The sequence below is a fragment of the Sinohyriopsis cumingii genome, chromosome 7 (assembly GCF_028554795.1).
Source record: "Sinohyriopsis cumingii isolate HCF-2022 chromosome 7, ASM2855479v2, whole genome shotgun sequence".
Taxonomy (NCBI): domain Eukaryota; kingdom Metazoa; phylum Mollusca; class Bivalvia; order Unionida; family Unionidae; genus Sinohyriopsis; species Sinohyriopsis cumingii.
Window position 1 is genome coordinate 76,540,213 of NC_142967.1, and position 23,698 is coordinate 76,563,910.

The window sequence follows — 23,698 nt, forward strand, 5'->3', positions numbered from 1 at the left end:
CTGTCCATGACTTTGCAAGGTGGTAATTCTGCTGGGCTGCCAAACTCGATCCAAACGGGAGACTTTAACCTGTCGTGAAGAATGGAAAGTCTCAAGCGGTCGTCTTCTTTAGTTTCACATTGTTGTTTCAGCGTGGTTAGCAAAGAATCCCACACATCGGTGATGAACTCTTCTGCTTTCTCCAGCGGTACGTTGTACTTGAAAACCTTAAACTTCACCGTTATCTTGCAAGCCGTAGTTCTAAATTTTCTAGAGGGGCGCTTTCCCGTCTCTCAAATGAACTTTTCAGGTTTTTCTAATGGTGAACTTTTGCTGGGTGTAGAGCCTCTGGGTCTGGATTCTGGCTCACTCATGTCATCTTCAAAATAACTGGCACGAATTTCTGCCAAAATTTCAGCTACTGTACGAGGCAATAAATCACGTTTCTGCCTCTTACTTTCTTCTCTTTTCTGCATGAATTTATGCGATTGTTTCATCATGACTCTGAAAAGTCAAATGACTAAATTTTCAACGTCATGGGTCACTTTATATCCATGTCAGACCAGCGTATATATATAAAGGGTATGTGACTTCCCTTCCAAGCCCACACAGATCAAACTTTTGATCAGAGCTTTGAGAGGTGTCATAAGAAGTTTATGTTTCAGACAAGCCGACGGACTACTCACCCTCCTTTCGAAATAAAAGTCAAGATACTTGCTGTATCTTTAAGAAGAAAAGGCATTGGTCTTCAGAGTGTCCAGACCGTCAAAAAAGCAAAACAGGTGCTAGAAGAGACAAAAGTCACGATACCTGTTATCATTGTCAAACAAAAAGAACATTGGTCTTCAGATTGCTCTAGAAAACAACGGGAGCATTTGAAGAGAAGGGTTCAGAACAGGAAGAGGAAGAGGTACCCATCCCAAAGGAAGAACCTAGGCACGTTCAGAAAGAGAACAATGAGAAGAAAAGAAGACGAAGGGAAAGTGATGACGAAGTGGAGGAAAAACTTGTGAAAATGAAGAAATTCAAACAACAGAGAGAGTGAACACACAGAAGAAGCCTATGAACTTGTTAAAGTGTTATATTGCGCTGTGTATTGGATTATAAAATTTGGACCAGAATAGACCAGGCATAAAACGTAAGTGTCTATTGGTTTTGAATTTTTGAATAAGAACCTACATTCACGCACTCACTCAAACATTCGCACACGTAGATGATGGGTAAAAAAGGGTTTTTGAGTTTTAATTGATGTTGGCAATTGAAATACTATCTCTTTTCGAGGGAAATGGGTGGCCCTGAAAAGGACAGTTTGGTATTTGTTTGTTTAAAAACAAAATCTGGAACGGGACGTAATCATCTTTAAATGGCTTAAGCTTTTGCCACGGCCAATGCCTACTTTTGGACTGGCTCCTGTCAAAGATTTGGTAGAAATCACTTGGGGTGGTATTGCAGGTGTAGTAACAGGACTGGGTTGTTTGACTCGGGAAGGTCTTTTTCTCTTGGGTCGTAATAAAGAAGCCTGATACATTTGTTTCAGACTCCTTAATTCTGCTAAAATGTCTAACAGTACAGTTACCGTTTCACTTTCACTGTCCTCCTTCCCTCTTTGACCTTGTTTCTTCTCTGCTTATTCATCCTGTCGTTTCCTTCTTGCCTCTTCTTCTTCACGCTGTTGTTAAAGGTGAAAAGCTTGTTCTGCTTCCTCCTCCGGTTGTAAAAATTTCTCCAATTCTTCTTTCTGTCTCTGTTTAAAATCCCCGACGTTTGATAAAGAAGGAAAAGGTGGCGAAGGTAGTGGTACCGGAACAAATTCTTGAAAATAAAGAAAATCGACTAAATCCCAATTAAAACTGATATCTTCTAGAAGTAGGTCTGTGTTGACTTTGGTAGCCGCTGCTATACCATCGCTTCTCGACTCCACAGCCGGTGCGCCCCAATTCATTATCTTCTTAGGTTTGGTCATGTTTGAAAAATGTGTCGCATGGATTGACTTCGCACAGACGCTAGCGCATCGTTATAGGGAATGTGATGTAAAAAACTGTTCTCTTCGGATTGGAAGATCGACTCCGTGTTGTGACTGAATTTTGTAACGCGTGTTTGGATTGGTGAATAAACTCAATCAGTTTCGATCCACTCTTCTACTATAAATAACCCGTTCAGTTCATTCTCTTCACCTGTTCTCGTCACAAGATGTGGACAAACGTAGAATTATCTAATCTCGTATCGTAGATGCTGTTTCGTACGGAATTATAGATGTAGGTGAAATCATCATGGAAAATTATCCGGATCACGGATACGAGTGTTTGTAAAAGGAGAATTTATGCGGAGAGTCAAGGCTGTTTGAAGAGAGTTCTCATGTACGGACCAGAAGTCAGAAGAAATTTGAGGAAGAGAAGAAGACCAATGCGATGCCCTCTATGTTAACGGAATAATGTTAACAAAAAAAACAAATGCCCTTTTCAGGCCATTCATATGCCTCGAAAAGAGTTGCGTTCTTGTCTAAACATTTTTTAGTTAGTTGTATAGTTGTTTGCATGCTGTCTATTGGCTGTTGTCTGTGTTATCTCTGTCTCTTTCCCGCGAGTCCCGTTCCCCCTAAGCGTTTGAGGTTTTTTTTCCCCGCTGTTTGCTACGATTGAGGTCAGCCCCTTGCTACATTGTTGCTAATCGTCAGTACCGGGAATTCACCTTACCTGTCATTTAATTTCCCTTTGTCGCTATAAATCTTGTCGCTATATCACCCCAGGGGCCCTGTTATGCATGTTCCCATTGTCGCTATATCGCCATACTATACTACTATCAAGGATGAAAATATAAAAATGTATAATATCATTAGAGAATTATTTCAAACATGATCTTCTGACGGAAGTTAACTATCAGATTTGTTTTACTAATACACACAGTTCTACCTAAACAATCTTTACCCAGACCCACGATTGCTTGGTTAGATGGTGTTATGCTATCCTGTGTATCTGTATGCTCGTGGGTTGGAGTCTTGTGTTATTTCTCTTTTCTCTTGTATTTTTGGGGGTTATTTGTTTTGTTAGTCTGGTAGGGGTGCGGGTTTCTTTCTGTCTTTGTTAGTTTGTGTCTGGGTTTTTTTTAAAATTATGTTTTGACGGACCCTGAAACATATGAATGTTTCTGTCATTCTGCAGAAATGGATGCTAAGTGCCATTCCCAAAAACGCAACCTAGGAAAGCAATGGACACAACCTAGGGAACCAATGTCCTCAACAAACATGAGGAAATGGATGATAAGTGCCTTTCCCAACGAACGCAGCCCAGGGAAGCAAAGTCCACCAAAAAGATGAGGAAATAGATGATAAGTGAATTTCCCGAAGACATAACCTAGGGAAGCAACGTCCACAAAAATCATGAGTAAATGGATGCTATGTGCCTTTTCCAAGAACGTGACCTAGAGTAGCAACGTCCACTTTAGAAATATTGTTAATCAGACTTTGTAGTCCAAACAATAATAATCTTAATTTTTTACAGATGATTGACACTGCATACTGACGATTTAGAGAATCATTAAAAACAATAACTGTTAGATGCTAAGTGCCTTTCCCAAGAACGCAACATAAGGAAGCAATGACCACAACAAACATGAGGAAATGAATGCTAAGTGCCTTTTCCAATAACACAACCTAGGGAAGCTATGTCCAAAACAAACACGAGGAAATGACTTCTAAGTGCCTTTCCCAAGAACACGACCTAGCGAAGCAATTTCCACAATAAGGATGAGGAAAGGGATGATAAGTGCTTTTCCAAAGAACGCAGCCTAGGGAAGCAAAGTCCACAACAACGATGAGGAAATGGATGATAAGTGAGTTTCCCAAACACACAACCGAGTGAATCAACGTCCACAAAATACACGAAGAAATGGATGCTAAGTGCCTTTCGAATAGACATAACACAGGGAAGAAAAGTCCATAACGAACATGAGGAAATGGATTCTAAGTGCCTTTCCCAAGGGTACAACCTAGGGAAGCAATGTCCATAACAAACAATAGGAAATGGATGCAAAGTGTTTTTCACAAGGACACAACCTAGGGAATCAATGTCCACAAGAAACCTGATGAAATAGATTGTAGTGCCTTTCCCAATAGCACAACAGTTGGAAGCAATGTTAACAACAAAGATGAGGAAATGGATGATATGTGAATTTCCCAAAGACATAACCTAAGGAAGCAACGTCCACAAAAATCATGAGAAAATGTATGTAAGTGCCTTTTCCAAGAATGCAACCTAGGGTAGCAACGTCCACCTTAGAATCAAATTTAATCAGACTTTATAGCAATAACAATCATAATCTTATTTTTTGTACACATGGTTGATACTTAATACTGACGATTTAGACAATAATCAAAAATAATAACTGTTGATGATTGGAATTTATTTCTCGACCCTGATCTAGACTATAAAACGTATATGCGTGTCAACAAATGTAATACCGTGAATGTAGTTTTAAAATTTGATAGGAGAACTAAAACTGGATTATAAGTGAATGGCTCTATACGTGTAGAAGACATGAGCAGGATTAGATAATACTTTTATATCTGGTGACTTTATACCTTACTTCCGGGACATTTTGCCATGATGTGGATGCAATCCTCTTGCATTGTTTTAAAACTTGAGTTACATTTCAAGAAATTTGTAGAGGTTGTTAGCCGTTTAATAATTCTACATCAAAATACAAATAATATATAAATCTATTCTAAATAATTTTAAAATATGTGATATTTGATTATTAGATACCATCATCAAGAAAATAATGAAAACGCATAGCTATTGATGAAAACTAATGTAGGTTTGTTTCCAGATATAACATTTAATATTGATGATCACCTCTCTCGATTTCTGCATATCATAATAAGAGAAAACGTATTACAGCAGGACCCCTAGAAGATACACATATTACATAGGAACTAAAATCAAGTTGATATTGAAAATAATTTACAAAAAAATGTCCAATTGTTTAACAGACACAGTAAGACACTAATAATGTGAAATTAAAGAAGGTAGAGTTATATAAATTGTTGATAAAAAGACAGAAGGGTGAGATAAAATCTAGAGATATGAGCTATGATAGAAAAGAAATACTGACAAAATAAGTTTGATTTGGAAAACAGAATAGCACCTAAAACTTAACCTCGCACTAAGAGTGCATATGGTATTTGTGGATTGAAAGATAAAATCGAGATATCAAAATAAACGAAAATATTTTCTGTCAGATATGTTATACCGATTTAATTTTGTTAAATTACTAATGTTGGAAAATAAAATTCAGTTACTAGGCAGTGAACGTATCTCAAAATATTTAGTTTATTTATTGTTTATCCAACCAGTAGATTGGTTCTACGGCTGTATACTAATTTGTAATCCGATAAATACAAGGTAGAAATTTCAGGTCTAGTGCTTACTACTGACTTTGAAAAAGCTGCCTTCTAGTAATTTATAGATAACTGCTTAGACTTATTTCATTTTAGGAATTATATATATATAGTTAATGTGGTTTACAATGAGGCGGAGTCTTGTATTTTAAAAAATGGATCGTTGTCCAATTTGTTTCTTTTTTAAATTTAGTAGAGGCCTCAGGCAAGATGATGCAGTCTCACCATAATTTTTTTCTGTGAAGTGATGTCATTTTGAAACGAAATTTGTTTTGAAAAGCATAAACGTAATGGCCAATGAACGAAACAAATTTACAAATAGGTCAATACATTGATGGCACACAAGCATATTCAGTCTTGCCAGAAGACTCTAAAACATGCTTTAAAAACACTGGGTCAGATATATGACATTTCTGGATTCTTAACTGTGAGTACTGAATAACAAGTTATATAGTATTTATCAGCACTGAAGATGAAATTATGTGAAAATATAAAAATGACTTGGAGAAACTCGTGGATAAGTTGCAGGAAGTGTCTTTCTCAACAAGTATTTATTATTATATTGGAACCAACTTTCAAGGAAACTTGTAAATATATTGAAGATATATTTAGAATTGGATTAAAAGAGAACCAATATCTCCTAGTAAAATAGAAGATGCAAGATCTGTAGGTTGTTTAAGATTTACCCATTTATTTATTTTTATTTGCCAAATCCACTATTCGATTTTATAAGCGAATGAATACAATTATATACAAATTGTTATAGAATGGTGGCCCACATATAATAAAACGTAGAAGAACTGTAAAAGAAAATGGGTGGATTACAAATAACTGATTTCAGTGTTCTTTTCAACTTTCTGAAAATTATTCCCCTGCGACGAGTATTTAAAAATGAGCCGAAATGGATTCATTTTCAAACTTTAAATGTTGTCACGTTGTGTTTGAAACATTGCTAACTATTCCTGCCTAATATTTACAAATGTCTTCTGATAGAATTCGTAATTCAAAGTACTTTGGGTAATGTCTATACGTGTTATATAATATTTCGACTTTTGATCGATTCTGAGACAAACAAACTACCTGGCTTTGACTTAGCCATTTCATAACAGTCAAGATCGCGGTTAATTCAAAGAGAACCTTGTCACGGTGGTGAGAAATCAGCCAGTAATGTCACCGATCGACTTAGGCTTAGAGACCGGAAAACCAGACATTATAACATGTCAGTACTTCTAACCCAGGCAGTTTTCAAAGAGCACCGGAATCCAATCAGAACTAAGATAGTCAAATCAAGGATGGGTTCCTCAAGCAGCCGGACATTATCCTATTACATTCATTTTGGAAGGGTCAGTACAGGTTTTGACGTGACTGAAGAAACAACACGGTACTCCGAGAGCAAATTGTTTACTCGTAAAAAAAGAGAGAAAATAGAGAGTTCTGGGAACTTCCGAAGAAATTTGGAACAAAGGCTTCTAAGGTAAAATGTCTTCACCCGAATCTGTCTCACTCTCCTAACTAGGTTTTGTAAGATTTGTACATTATTATGTGCGTTTAATTTAGCAGAAATTTAATCTTCTATTTAGAACTGAATTTAAAAGTGAGTTGTGTTAGAGCTCGTACTTGTTTGTATTTAAATATATAGCTGTGGATTATGCAGAGTTAGGCGTTGATGGCCTTGTGCACATATAATTAGGCATTTTCATATTTGTATTTGTCTTTTATAATTTGTAAGGTAGGAAATGCGTAGGAATATTGTTGATGTTGATAGTTTACTATATCGAGAACTAGAAATATGTGTGTATATATTAGAAGTCGTGATATTATTATTGTTTTTATAGCGTTTATTATAGAACAAGGGTGTATGGACTATTTAGATGTGAGTTGACCGAATGATTTAATTACAATTATGCTGTTGACAGGTCTGTGAGAGTGTGTTAACTTTCGTGTGATTGAGCAAGGAGACAAAATTTTATGTTCCTTCTAATCCACAAGAAGATTTCTGGGTGGAATAAGGCGCCAACTGAAGATTAGAGAGAGAAGAAGATGTTGAGAACAGTTGAACGAAGGCACAGGGCTGGGAGAATAAGCAGTTGTGCGAAAACGCAGGGCCGGAGAACGGAAACAAGGGTACCGGAAGTATCGAATTGGGATAAAAAGGCGGAAGTTGCAGATGAGTAACATAGAAGGGACACTGGTGTGAAACACACACCTTTAATTTCGTGTGATGAAATGACTAGCAATTTGAGTAGATCTTTGTACTGATTAAAAGAAATTGCGTCGAAAAATTGTCATATAGTTGTTGAATAGCGTGCTATTGTTTATTAAATCGTAAAACTTTTCACCTTACTTTTGTTTATATTTTCTAGAACTAGGCCGTCGGCTTTGCAGACTGGGGGTTCGGAGCTATTAATTTTTTAACTGGCCATCTTTCTTCGGTGTTAGTCATTATTCCGTAGGAGGCACGTGACCAATGTCTCAAAACAATTGACGCTTGGTATAAAATATATTTCTAATGTTAGTAAACCAATGCAAAATCCATTATGGGAATATGTTTTTAAACGTCAGTCATATTTTTATCGATAAGGCTAAAACTGATTCTTTATATGAGATTCTATTTTAACAACTAGTTACAAGTGTAATTTCTCTATACAGAGAACGGCTTGTTTGAAAATTGGTACTTGAATTAGTATACGACATGTTTTGAATTTGTTAACTGATTACGACCTTCAATAGTCTGAAAAAATAAGATTTAAGATGATAAGCAATTACTTAATCTTTAAAGAAAACTTCTAAAAAAATTGAAACAAAAAATAAAAAAGGAAAACTATATGGTATTGAATAAAACTGTTGATAATAAGCAATACATGTGTCAACTTTAATTAAAATAAATAAAGTAAACAAATCGATTCTGATGCATAGCATATGTCAGAATGTCAAGAATTGTATATTAATTTGCATAACGTTAATCCAAACATGAAAATATTTCTTTACATTCTTGCAAAAAATAAAAATTTAAAACTCAAAGTACCAAACATTTGACGGTATATATTATTTGCGAAATAGGTATAATTGTTTCAGATAAGTTTGCCCATAATAAGCAAATTAAGTGATTTATAGTTTAGCTAATGTATGAGTGTAATAAGATATATATATATATATATATATATATATATATATATATATATATATATATATATATATATATATATATATATATATATATATATATATATATTGCTTGCCTGTTTTTCCTCCATGATTCTGTGTTATGAAAAATTGTATTTTGGACTTGATCTTGTCTACAGTCTAGTACATGATGTACCTGACTAGAAAAACTTATGCTATTTTTCTTATGGTATGCAAAGAATAAATAGTTAAAACTTTCCTTATGAGGGTGGGTTAAATATTAAAATCATTATCAATAAGGTTACAGATGTTCATTTTGGGTTTGGGTCCTTGACTTTGCTATTCCCCCATGAAGAACTTGCTGTACCTCATGTTTACCACATTCTTTATCCAAATTTTAGTAACACACTTTATTTGTTTACAACTTAGAAATTTTTAGAAATGAACTTTGGACCTTTCATTCTGGCTGTTCTTTTGTCTTAATTCGTTTTTATATAATCTTGTTTACTTGAAAAGTTATTAATCCTTGCATTTAATATTTTTAGCACAATCATCTGAATTTTTTATTCAGTATTTGATTTGGGTGGAATTATATATTCACTTTATTATTCTCTGGAAATACAAAGTACTCTTAAATAATATTCTTGGACAGAAACATCAACTTGGAAGTATAGTGAATTCATACACGGACATCCTAGATTACATTACTGTGATTCCTCGAAAGACTGTTGGCACATATTCAGGTCACAAACACATCAAGAGTTTGATTATTTCGAACACCACTGGAAGGTAATTAGAACTTTATTCATTAGGACTGGTGACAGAACTTTGTGGACCTCTAGGATTTAATTCGCAATACTGTAAGGGCTTTTCACATGTTTACTTTGTACTCGAGAAAAATACATTTTTTTATTGAATTTTACAAAACTTGTTGATGTTTGTTCTTTTCTATTACTTAGTTTAAGACCACAGAGTCGTAATATGGTGATAAGCGAGCAAGGCCATCAATAACGTATCTAGTGTATGAGTGTCAAGTAATGTGTTGTGATGCAATGTGATTTTGATTTTAAACGTAGCTTTAACAATTTTTCAGTCATATCGCTACGATGTCTGCAATGTGGCAGTTTATAATGATGTCTAGCACTGGGGCATCATGCCGCAGGCACGTAGCATGATGTCCCACCCAGTCACATTATCCTGACACCACCAGGCCGACCAGTCCTAACACTAATATCTTAATGATGAACACCAAGCGAGGCAGCTATTAGTACCATTTTTGTACGTCCAAAGGATCGAACCACGACCTCCCGCATCAGAGGCGGACACTCTAACCACTAGGCAATGTATGAGTGTAACAGAGTGACGATTTTTGTTACATGAGTTAAATATATGGTTCCTAATCAATTTTCACTTACAAGCTGAAATACATTTAAAGGATAAATTCCAAGAAACAGTACGGTCTTTTAAACTTAAGCTCCAGATAACACAAAATTGTACTTATAAACATTCAATCATTTATAATTCGGATAATTTGTCACTAAGAACAATGACCGAAACAGTAGATTATCCGGCTAAAATATATGGGACAATAAAATATTTTCTTGAATGATTTCTTCTCTGCAATTATATTCAAAGTACAATACAGTATTCCAAATCTCAGATTCAATTAATATTTTGATCAACATGTCAATACATTGAAAACGTTATCTAATCACAAGGTTCTGCTCACATTGCATTCCTCTCTCTCTCTCTCTCTCTCCCTGTTTACAGATATGAGATATAAAACAAACGTTTTGAATATTTGTTATGTTATACCTGCTTTGTTACTTTCAAGTGGTCGATATATTTAATTTCGATGAAAGAAATATAAAATGCTTTGTACTTATAAGTTACTGCATTTGTGTGCGGGAAAAGATGAACGAGTTTTTCTGAGCTATAATGCACAACGTAAGGCGTGAAGTATCGCTCAGAAAAAAAATAAGTTCATTTTTTCCTATATAATTGTAGTAACCATTTTATTATATACTCATTTGCTTTTCTTCCTAAGGCTGAATAACAAAAAGGACACACTAAATAAGTGAATTTCTGCTGTTTTTCTATGCAAATTGACAACCATACTTCATCTAAAAACAGTAACAGTTTTCATGCTCACTTAGCACCGCCCAGCTACCTTTGAACTTTTGTAGCGTATCGCGTGCTCATTATTTTGAAAAAGAATTCACATTTTTGGTCTACTGAAAATTACAATTTAGAGTCACAATGTTTATGAGTGCGCCTTGGAGTAGCTATTCAAGTTTATCTGGAATGGAGAGAGTTTTTATTCTGTCCATCCAAGTTAATTCTACATAGCTAGCTGTGATGGACTTGGTTTTTTAGCTGAGTCGATTCCGTGCTATCTACGTGTGGCTGAAGGACACACGGTACTAATTTTATGGAAAAATGGGACCCAGCCTGGAAATTGTTGAACATAAAATAGATATGGGTTTGGCTTGCCAGGATTGGTTAATTATTTAAGTTATGTTTTAGGAAAAATAAACTTTTGAGAGCTTATCCTAGCTGTAAGTGCAAAAAATAGAGACATTGTTATATTGATGGAACTTCAGTCTTTTAACAGTGTTAAGTTTGGAACACTTATTACTAAAATGAGCACCTGACTCTTTGATGCAGAATTGAAAGTACATGTTTCAAACACTTGCAGGTTCACAAAATGCCGTGGCTCATATCCTTTCCTCTACAAAGAAGCTGACATCCAGGTTTTATCTATGCTGATAAATATAGGTTTGATCATGAGCAATCAGAAATTTTAAGTTATTGAATTTGTAATATCACGGTGTTTGCATAGGTTTACTATGGGGGACTGAATTAGTACCGTGAGTCCTGAAGAACTGGCCTTGAAGCGAAGTGCACACCTGTTTCTCTTATGTCATTGATAGTTAGGAATCATAAAGTGGAATAATATGAAATTCGTTTAAATGGAATTCTCGTGAAGATGCATGATTAAATATTGTTTCTTAGGGAATATCAAATTAAATTCATTATGGAGTTCACTAAATTCTCCCTTGAAATGTGATATCTGTTGGAAATGTAATTTAAAGTGCAGTACAATTTAGAGCTGTGTATCAGTTTTTGGAACACGTGTAATTCTGATTAGCAGAAATAACTTAGAAAGTATTTTGAGAAAATTCAAAATGCAGAAAGGTAAGTACATTTATTGCAATTGTTATTACCAGCTATAACTTAGATGACGTATCTTTATGCCATAAAACATCAACGAACTTGAATCCTTGCTGCATTACCTCAATGACTTGTACTATAATCCAAAACATGGTCTAAGAAAAGGTTAAATGGGGAAAGTTGCGAAGCAGCTGGGGTATAAGAGACCATTTCACCAGAAGAATATCCACCTTAATACATCATTACTAAAAATTATCGTTGGCAAATTATGTGAATCAATATCAACATTTTATTAGCAATACACATTTACTTTTAAAACATAAATCTTCATTTAAAATCGAAATAAAAGACCTAAAAGGATTAAAAATGGGTCAGTCATCTAACGGAACGAGTTAGAAAGCGCATTCTTATTGGCGAAATGCCTGTGATGATGATGTAGTGCAAATTCATATATGACAATAAAATATGTTTCAGCTCAGCCCTACCTATTCACCTATATTAGAGAACAGAAACTCTAGCACATGAAATGTATGCATACATAGATACGTACATACATACATACATACATATGATTTGTTTTTACCTTTCCTGATAATTGAGCCATGTTCCTCGTTGACCTGTCTGTAACGCTCGATCCACGTACCATTAACAAACTGGTTGGTCTTCATCTTATCAAACTGACAATGGTTGACAATTTGGCTGACCTGATCGTCAGTCAGGGTCTTCCCAAAGAAACGGGCTATCTTGATCACAGCTTCTTCCATGTCCTTCAAAACAGAGTATAAGACAATCTAATTTTACTGTCATAATAATTATTCCATGTCAGCAACACTTTTATTTGTGAACCCTGCAAAAATATTGTGGTGTCGCAATTACTCTTTTGAAGCCTGAAAATGATTTTCCACAATTAAAATTTCACTTGGAAAAATTGTGAAAAAAGGCAATATTTTTTGATAAACTTTGGTGTAAAGTCTGTGCATCTTTATTAAAAGACTTCGACAATTTCAGTCATATAGTTCCACTGAGAATTTTTCACTTTAAAAAGGAATTCGTAGATTCCTGTTTTTAAAATCCAGTGAGACAATAATCAGTGGTGTAATTAAAACAACTAGAAACAACTTAATTCTTAAATAACAAACAGATGTAGCCAAAACGGCTGTAAAAAATAGAAATTATTTATGCGTAATTTATTCTGGTCCTTTTTCCAATGAATGCATCTGTTATAAAAGAGAACACGATTCCCAGTGACAGTAGCGTTCTTATTGAGCCATATCACTATACACTGAGGTAATCAGACTTACATGTTAGGAATGGTCTTTCTGAGAGGAAACTGGTTTAAAGAATACAATTATATGCTGCATCCCTCGATTTTTAAAAAAGTTCCCTGGCAGATAGCCACTATAAAGACCACCCCAGTGAGATATCTGTTTTGATCCGGTGGAACCTGCGTGGTGACATTGATAAAATTAGAATGTGTATGGGTTCATATTACCCATACTCAGGCTAATTCTAAAATAAATTTTTTATTGTCTATTAATTATTGTCAGCCAAACAACGACCTTCGTTCTTTTACATAAGGTATTGGCTGATTCTATAGTTTATAAAATATTTAGGTGTCTGTGACCATACCAGCTGTATATTATATGCAGTAAAGTGATGAACAACATTTTCAAATTTGGAAAACAGATTCACAAATGTAGTATTAAAAGCGTTCAACAGATTCTAGTGTTCCTTTGATAATAAAATCAGTTATTCCAATAAGTTTTATATATTCTGATAGACGACATCTGGAAACTCTTGAATGAGGAATGTTGTATAACATACAATAGTCGCATAAAATAGAACTAATACGTTCTTACTTTATCCTAAATCCAGTAAAACATAGGAAAAAGTGGTATACTGATTATCTACCTTAACAATGTCTTCGTATTTCATGATGAGAATATTATCTCTCCCGTGCAGCTTCCAGAAATCTTTAACATGGCGCCACCAAGGTGATGCATAAACTGTAAAATTGCACAAAACAGAGTAAAATATATCGATAGAAAAGAGATGGGTTTAAATGTGAAAACAATCCATCCAAGTGAATCTCAATGACACTTTCGATCGTTTGATATATTAATTCACGAGTTATGGTAGATTATTATTATCATTATTATTATTATTATTATTATTATCATAATTATTATATATATATATATATATATATATATATATATATATATATATATATATATATATATATATGTGCGATCTACTCATAATAAAGCAGCTGCACTGTAAGTAGAATAAGTCGACTTTTGAGACAAAAAATCGAAACTTTTTCATTTGAAAAAAAATTGAAATATTCGTCCTTTTTATTATAAAGAATGAATCCATCAGATTTCACAAATGTATGCATTAGAAAAGATTATCATAAGCATAAGCGGGTTTAGAGCTAAATGAATACAACTATATATATATATATATATATATATATATATATATATATATATATATATATATATATATATATAGTCGGTACATTTTGCCTATAATGAGTGCAGTTTAATATTTGTGATACTATACATGTGAACATATCACTTTATCGCTCTAAATAAGCCCATGAAATTATTGTGCAGTATTTTCTTAACTGATTTACTTTTTTAACCGCATCTTCTGGAATTTTTTGTTTTCATGGAACACTTTTGGCCAATATCTTTTTAATCGACTCGCGAAAGGGAATTTGGAAAAAATGGTCTCGTCTGTTTCAGTATTGCCAATTTACTCACACCGGGGTTTATTATGTCATGTATAACATATTCTTAATAAGAAAAGATGGCAAAATCCCAAAGACAAGAATAATAACAACAAGTAAAACTACCGGTATAGCTTAGATGATAACGAGGGTAGGGGTTGGGATGGCTGGGCAGTATATCTGTAGCATAGAATCCACCCTATATACAAGTGTCGTTTAAATGTGAACTTATTGAAGTGAATAAACACACCTTTGTTCACAGAAGGATACAGACATAAACCTGTCTCCCCAACTGACAGAACCTTATCCAACTACAGCATATTAACGCGGTCAATATGTGATGGCAAGTCCGATTCAAACAGATCTGTTTTCGTCTTCTGTACAGTCTAATGTTCCAAATCAAATACTGCAAATATCCGGTCACAAATACATTATAGTAAATATGTGTATTTCTGCATCCAGTAATCATCTTTTTACAACAATATCGCAACAATGTAATGGTTAGTTTTGGAATTTCAATGTAAACACTGTCACTGCATTGTATTGGCCAACTCAAACCGGTACTGTGTACCGTAGCAAACAATGTGACATCACACGCATTGGACAGTTTTTGTTTTCAATTGTTCTGTCATTTGTAAAATGTTCTATTTATTTGGATGGACGCTTATTCTTTGATTGATAGTTATCAAAAATGTATAATATACTTTTACTATTTTGCCTTTGTTTGGACTATTTTTTACGCAAAACAACTGAAAGGTACATTTTATGAAATAATAATAATAATAATAATATGCTTACAGTGAAAAGAGCATTCACAGATGATATGAGGGAGAACGTGTTTCCTCTATTCATCATCTTCATCATTCTTTCCTTTTTCGTCCTACTCTTCTTCTAATTACACTGTTGATAATTCTATTAAGCAAAGCACACTTTGGCATACATATATTTGAACTTTTTATAAATGTTGAGGAAACGACAGTATCATTTGCCAAAAATGAGAAAACGCCGTTTTAATATTTTAAAAACTGGATGCAAGATTTGGAATAGACATTTCTGCATTAAATGTAAAATCTAATACACTTTCTAAATATAGCAATAACATTGCCATAAACTGAATGATCACTGTAAAATTATCTTTTTGGGTTTCACATTTTCGGGCAAAACTCTAGGACTTATATAGGGAATACTCCTAGGCGTCAGGAAAATATATGTTGGTGGATAAGTACTACTCTATTTGAAACCATCAGCAACTTTTTCATATAATAATTCAAATATTGTTTCTAAAATGTTAATAAGAACATTTTGCCCATACGAGCTTTGGATGAAGCTCTTAAATGTGTACAATTTGTGAGTGGTGCACCAGGTAAACATTATATATATATATATATATATATATATATATATATATATATATATATATATATATATATATATCTTACCGGATTTTTGCTTGCATGTGTGTGCATACTTTGAAACAAAATATGTCAGTTACATGAATGCAAGGTATTTCCACTTATCCATCTTCAAAGTAGTTGGTCAGATAATGGAATAAAACATCGTTTTTTTTGTGCGTTAATGTTAGCGAGTCAAGGAGAATTGTTTTGATCTAAATGATAAAACCCTTTCAAAAGCACTGGACCGACACACTTTGCGTACATCACATCATTTGTTATCACCATTGTTACTTGATAAATCAATATATACACACATATATTTGTGAGCGTGAAAAGAAGGAAAAAGAAACAACTGTACATAGCACATGAAATGTCGATGTTGGAGAACAGCTGATGACACAGAAGCGCATACATGAAACCAGTCTGAAACGGAAACGGTCTAGTCGAGTAAGAATTTACATTGCCCCATACATTGGCATTTTCTTACCTTTCCCCTCGATCCAATCATTGCAAAATGTTTCAAAACCATCATCCGGCTTCAGTTGCTTGAAGTATTTCTGCAGGTGGTAAGTTGAAACAGCCACATCTTTCGGATTCCTCATCACATAGATAATCTTGCCCAAAAACGGAGGGAAGAAAAACAAAAAAGGAAAAGATCTATAAGTCTACCAGAATCAAACGAGATTCGTAAACAGCATATAATATTGTAAAAAGATCATATCACCATTCTGGACTGGGGAAAACATGTAATTTTCGAGTCACATGTGTCGTAAAAAAGAACATGTTGCGCACACCTGAAGGTATACAGAGCACTTGTTTACATTTTTAATCCATAAAACCTGCATATATATTGCTCTTGATGATAAAATTTAGACTATTGATCAAGTTAAAATATAAAGACCAAAGGTCAGGGTCACAAAGGTCTGACAAAAGAAGATATTTGAGCTGTACTGAGCCTTAATTCACCAAACAATACTGGTGTCCTTGATGAGACCAAGAAGTGTGATGATCTAGCATTAGGAGACTAATTATAATGTAATCACGAACCTTACAAAAATGGCAGCAGGTGTACTATGTACCATACTTTAATGGCCTCAATGCCGAGCGAAAAATAATACGCTTTTACTTAATGTGTCTATTGGAATATTACAAGGCAGATGCATAGGCTTGACACACTTACATATGAACCATTGACCAAATAGAGGCTTCTTCAGTATCATAGGCATTCATTGTTTTGTAGGCACTCACTAATATATATATATATATATATATATATATATATATATATATATATATATATATATATATATATATATATATATATATATATATATATATATGTATGTATGTGTGTGTGTGTGTGTGTGTGTGTGTGTGTGTGCGTGCATGTTTGTGTGTCTTTGTGTGTATTGTGTATGATGGTGTCTGTGTTTATTGGTGTGTGTGTCTCTGTGTATTTGTGTTTGTGTGTCTCTGTGTGTGTTTATCTGTGTGTCTGTGTGGGAGATAGAGGTTGCTCGTTTAAAGGTAAAATGCATAATGAGATCAGTGTTTTGCTATGTTTACATTGTAAGGTACTCTTTGAAAGTACTCATCGAGGTGCATTTGCTAAAAAAATACAGATGCGTAAGTAAATATCAAAGGTTTGAACATATATATTGTCCCCTCCTCCCCCCCCCCCCCCGCTCGGGTGGTCTAGTGGTTAGAGCGTCCGCCTCGTATGCGGAAGCGGGATGTCGTGGATTTGAACCCCGGCCCAGTCATACCAAAAACTTACAAAAATGGTTCTAACAGTTGCCGCGCTAGGCGCTCAGCATTAAAAGGTTAGTGTTAGGACTGGCCGGCCTGGTGTCAGGATAATATGACTGGGTGGGACATGATGCTACATGTCTGCGGCATGATGCCCCAGTAATAGACATCACAATAAAAAGCCACACTGCAGACATCGTAGCGATATGTCTGAAATTTGTGCAAAGCTTCGTTAAAAATCCTAATCACACACACCCTCTCTGTGCCGATGACCGTAACTTCAGTACTCGCGGTTCTAATAATATCGAAAACTAGGAACCAGTCTAGAAATGGGTTTGGCTGCCAGGATCACGACAATAAGATTTGTTAAGAAGAAAAGAGTCTTTTGAGAGCTTATCCTAGTTGTAAATGAAAAAGATACATTATTTTATTGATAGAATTGTAGTCCCTTTACAGACTTGAGTTTGAAAGAATCCTTACTGAAATCCGTACCTTACTATTCAGTGCGATATTCAAAGTACATGTTTCAAACACATGTAGATCTATAAAATGCTGCCAGTCACACGGTTTTCTTTACACAGAAGCTGTCAGCATGTCTGTGTCTATTCTGATACATATAAGTATGATCTTAAGCACTCAGAAATGTTAAGTTATTGAATTTTTAATATCATGGTGTTTGCATAGGATTACAATAGAAACTGATTTAGCACCGCGAGTCCCGCAGAAATTCAGTGCATTGCATAAAAGAGAAGATATTTGGAAATGTTTATAATACTCTGTGAAACTCTGTATTTTACACTCGACCAAATAAATTATATGATATCCTATTGCAAATGTAACCAAATCTAAACCGATGGCTTATAAATCAAAACGCACATTCTGCATAAGCTTGTTTATCATTCATTTAAGACAGCAATCGTTGTAATTGCATGCATTAATAACACGTGGGATGGAGCTCTCGTGAACATTAGAAATGTAGTCCATGTTGAATGGCACTGACAAGCATTGCTCACGTAATAAATGTCTTATTTTTTATGGACTTCGGTGTATTTGAAGAAAACAAAAAATATGAAGGAAGAAGAGGTAATTAAACCAAAAAAGCGAAGTCGATATTTTAAATGCAAAGTCAATGATTTTGTTTTAGTTCTTTCCATTATTTTTAAGCGCCTTTTCAGAAATTCATTTCAACAGCAGTGGACATTTGAAGTATTTCAAATTTCACAACCGATATTGCAGAACGTGTTTTATAATAAAGAAATACAGGAGAAATATTAGAATATATCTTCTTAAACAGGGATATAACTATATATTCAGGTGGTTACTATATACACTTGAATATTCATGAATGTATCAAACTTGAGTGAGCAAAGTTGTGTCACAGTATTACATTTTGGTTTATGTCATGTTTATTAACAGACTTTACATAGTGGACACATAAACTGTCCCCCTCATGCTGCCCACAACATCAAAGGTATTGTCTCTCTTAGCCAGCATATCATGCAATTAATTTTACCATATATATATTGTCAAAATTTTGTAGTACACTAAAACATCTTCATATCCACTGGCGTTGTTGATATTGCTGTTGCAGTGTTTAACGCCATTTTTTAGCACACGATAGGCTGGCTATACATGGCGAAAATTGATCCAACACAATTTTACAGATATAATCGAGCATGTGTGTGTAAGTCATTGCTGTGAAAAAAATCATCGGCGAGCACACGACAAAACAAAAAATAAATACCGCAGACTTATAATAGTCAACAACAATGTTGTTTATGCGGAGATAATAATGATCGCAGAAATAACTATCCGATTGAAATATATTATCGCAAACACAACACCGCCGACAACCACGATAATATCAGTGTCGTCAACGCAGCCGGAAATCAATGGTGGTTTTCGAACTCCGATAAAAGCGCCCATTTCACCTGGAAGGGGGGGGGGGGCAGTCGGTCACTTGAGATGGTACTGGCACAATTACAGCTTCATCATATCAGAGTAAAGTCATTTGGTGGAAGGAAAGGGGCCTAAAGAATTACACCAGCGCCAATCGTTTTGATTTTCTCGTCGATGTCAGCGAGCATAACACCAGCGTTCATTCGATTTCCGAAGAAATCAGGACTGACTTGACAAAGCCTATTATGTCTTCTTCGAAGAGTCGTACACGCGCTGACATGAACATCATACTCAGATGGCAAAGTGGTTAATTTTCAATCGTTGTCGTTAAGGCCGTATTCATCGCGGTATCCTTAGCTTTCATCTACTTCTTCGTTGCAGTGTCATCGTCTGATGTCGGTTCTCTCAGAACAACAATTCTATTTTCGTTCGTGTTGAGTTTAGCAGTTCTGATCTCAATGCGGATCGCCGAGACTGACACGTTTGAGTCTCCGATCTTTCAACTATTAGCAAATACCGGGATTTTATCGTCAGAGCCACTTAAACCTCGTTGGATACTGTCCACCCACCTAATAGTCTTGGTTTTTATCTGGTCTGCTGATCTTGAAAAACAACAGCCTCATCCCGGTCAATCCCGGTGAGAGTCACAAGATCAGCAAATTCATCTCGTATTGCATATTTTGACAAATCATTGCCACCGGGGACCTTACTTCTAACAAATCATCCGTAAATATATACCATTTTAAATTATTAACCTGTTCAAAACGACCGCTATAGTACTCGTGCACGACTGTATGCGGAGCTGCTTATGACCTTGACACAGAGTTAAGTACAGCAAGTACTTCTGGACCAGATGGCTCCGTTAATGTCTGCTTTGATAATGTTGAATACCAGACGGAATCACTGCTGCTCAAGTATCTTAAAAAATACTTTGGTGGTCACAATCCATACGAATCAAAATAGACAACACCACGTGGATCAATCTCGAATACATCCCAATGAGTACTTGGACCAGAACAGCCATCGAGATTAATGATCCCAATTTCAACACGGTTCGGTTTTTAGGGCAACTGTTCAAACATCAAAACACCTCTGAATTTTTAAATATTTAATTGCCTGGCAGCATCAAGTAAATTTGACATGGGGTATTTCAGCGAAACGTTCATGGCATGACCGTACCAAATTCCTCGCAATCTTAGACCCCGTCCCTTTTTTGAAATTTTTAAACCTTGTCCTTTTGCTTTTTCAGTGCCGTAGCAACAACTGTTCTTACTGCACCGAGTGTGGCTACTTTTCAACAGCTGGGACTGCAACTGCAATCAGTGCTGGCATCGATGCTAGGTGTGTGAATATACCACCCGTCCATACTTTATCATTAATCGCATTCGCGGAGAGATCAAGAATCACACCAGTTTTGGTTTCTTTGTGTCATTGCAGTGTTTGAGCTGACGTTCATTCAACGATATCATTGTTCCACAATTCCTTTTTGAAGCTAATTACAGCTTTTAAATCTGACCAGGTGTCAGTGTAATATTGACGTGTTGATTATGACAATTTATATAACATAAACGGTTTAATTACATGTTTTCCACGGGTGTATAAACTATTCTCATTCATCTGGCAACATCTTTGAGCAACACATTTGTACATTTGTACTTGTTCGAAAGGACAACTGCAGCGCTGGATGGAAAAGTGAGACTGACAAAACTTATCAGACTTGTTTTGTCTGAATATATTAACGCGATGGCCCTATAAGCTACAGCAGCTACTGGTAGTCGTGCTACATGAGCTCAAAAATGTATGTGAACTACTGACTGTCTGAACAAATCCAAGAGTTTCAGTGAGAAATGAAAGATCGGATATAGCATTGTAAAATCCAGTTGAGATTTCTGAAAACCAGAATTAATATTCTGATTATGCCCAGTGAATGTCATCAAGCCATGATACGCATGAGCAGCATGATTGTTCTCAAAATCATGCAACAGTTATTCAGATGGTTCTTAGTGTCCATTTATTCTCAGAGAAACTCCATCGATCCCGAGTGTGTCAAATACAACCGTGTTTCGTATCTGCGAACCAGATCGGGCGTTTTCCTGAAGCGCTATGAATATGTGTTTTGGTGCTGAAACTCCCCGCGCTGGTGCTACATACAATGTAAATAACCCAGCAACATTTCTCTAAATACTGTGTAAGGTCATCGTCCACCGAAGCAACGTTGATTTTCTGCAACTGTCTATGAAAGTAAGAAAGACAGCATCCGTTGTTCTCCGACAATTTATTGCATCATTGTTGGCATCTTCAATAAACTTTTGTCAGTCTAACGTTTACATTCAGCACTTAAACATTTTATTATATTATTGGTTGTCTAAAACGACATCTAGCCAGCCTCTCCTGCTATCATAATTGCAACTATATTTTTTTTTTCTCGGCAGTTTGTTGTCTTGTGAGTGGAAAGCTAGGTGACGGTACGAAAGCTAAAACCTTTAGTCATTCTTTTGCGGCTTGTTGTCTTGTTAGTGGCAGGCTGGGTGACAGCACGCCAGTTAATTCTTTTAACTGCTCGTTTGCAGCTTGATTTATTATTTTACTGAGCTTTCTGGCATCACTTCGATGCTGGGCGGTTTTATTGGCTGCAGATGCTGTTTACATCGTATTAATCGCCCGAGTCTCTCTCGGACTGTTGAGACTGCTTTACCAGTGGCACCACCAACAGTGCCAATATATTTATCATGAACAACGCCCATGGCTCTCATTCCTCATTTTTCGCAATCGGAATTGCTTCTGAACAAACCTAGAACAACAATACCATCTCCGTAGATAACTTTATATATTGGTAATCGTGAGAGTATCACCCTGACCATCACAGGTACGCGTTGATTATTGTGTATAATCATGGTATTTTGTTACTGGCCATTTAAGTGTTCAATCACTGAAGTAATTGTCGGTAATTTCGTGTGCTAGTGCCCAAGAAACGCTGTTATCCATGACGCCACCGGTAAATAAACGTTGACAAAATGCAGCTACTTCATTCATGGTTTCGGTTGAATTATTGCCGGCGCTCCCTCCACCAATCAAAATTTCTAGTCAATCAACAACAGAGAAGACTTTATGGGGGAAAGTTTATCGTAAATTACTGAAGAGGTGTGTTTTCTTTCGACAACGATGTGCTTGCACATCATGTGTTAGCCCCTTCCATGTTTTTTTTTTTTCTGCTCTCTTTTTCTTACTCTAGATCTAGTTTTTACACCCGATTGTCTACTTTCTTTCGCTTCTTTAAGTTGACATTGCATTCCTTTCCGTTTACTTCCATTTCTTGCTGTGCTCTTTTAACATCTCCCTCTACCTCGTGGTCAAAGATTTTAAAATCTTTAATATCCTCCTTAGATATAAGTGGCTAAATATTAAAAGCAGAGCGATATATGGCTTTGGCCCAAAATATGTTCATGTTTTACATACTGTAACGTCTACTGTATCCAAACGCGGCAATATCAAGCCTTTGCTTTAGACCACTGATAGCGGCAATACCTTTCTCAGTGATTTTATATCATGTTAGTTCTAACTTTTGGCGGTGGTTTATGAGGCGTTTCATCTCTGGGTGGTGGCTGAACAGGTTGCTAGGGGTTCGGGGGGTTGAAGACGATCAGCAATATCCGCCGATAATGTCTCTGACATTTTTTGTGTTGCGTCAGCTTCTGTACTAAATTGTTTAGTTAGTTCCATAATTCGTTTAAATAAATTTCCTGTACCTTCTGTTAATTCCACTTGAGGTTCCTGACGTTGTTCTAGCTGCTTGTTTCACAGAATCACGGGAAGGGGACGTATTTCTTAATTGCCTCTAATTGTCACTCGTTATTAATATTATTACAACAACGATTAAATTACACATCACCGGTTAGTGGATAGACAATATCTCAGTATATATAGTAATGTACCATATTTATTTTTACATACTAAACGACCAATCAGAACCTCTTGCTGGAAATGCTTCGCATTCCGCTAACACTGGAATTTCCAGTGACGTATATCCAGTTCAATGACCTATAAATAACACGTTTTAGCAGCATAGTGGTATAGTCCGACACAAATCGATGCATTGATAAAAGCCAGCTGGTATTTAAATAATGCTAATAAATTACAGTGTTATCTTAATTAAGTCACGCACGATTTAAACACGCCTGTTGTGTTATTGTCGCTGTGGATATTTTTATATATCAGTTCCTAAATATATTTCTTACAATTGGCTCGGTA

General features: G+C 35.4%; 1 protein-coding gene across 1 annotated transcript in view; it reads right to left on the reverse strand.

The window, feature by feature from the left end:
- The window catches only part of LOC149795552 (sulfotransferase 1C2-like), a 61,136-nt gene that overhangs the window by 21,267 nt on the left and 16,171 nt on the right, over positions 1–23,698 (reverse strand). The window contains exons 3-5 of the mRNA XM_089965372.1: positions 16,290–16,416; positions 13,583–13,677; positions 12,255–12,438 (exon numbers count right to left, since the gene is read on the reverse strand). Coding sequence (XP_089821498.1) covers positions 12,255–12,438; positions 13,583–13,677; positions 16,290–16,416 — 406 coding nt within the window. The remainder of the gene's footprint in view (positions 1–12,254; positions 12,439–13,582; positions 13,678–16,289; positions 16,417–23,698) is intronic.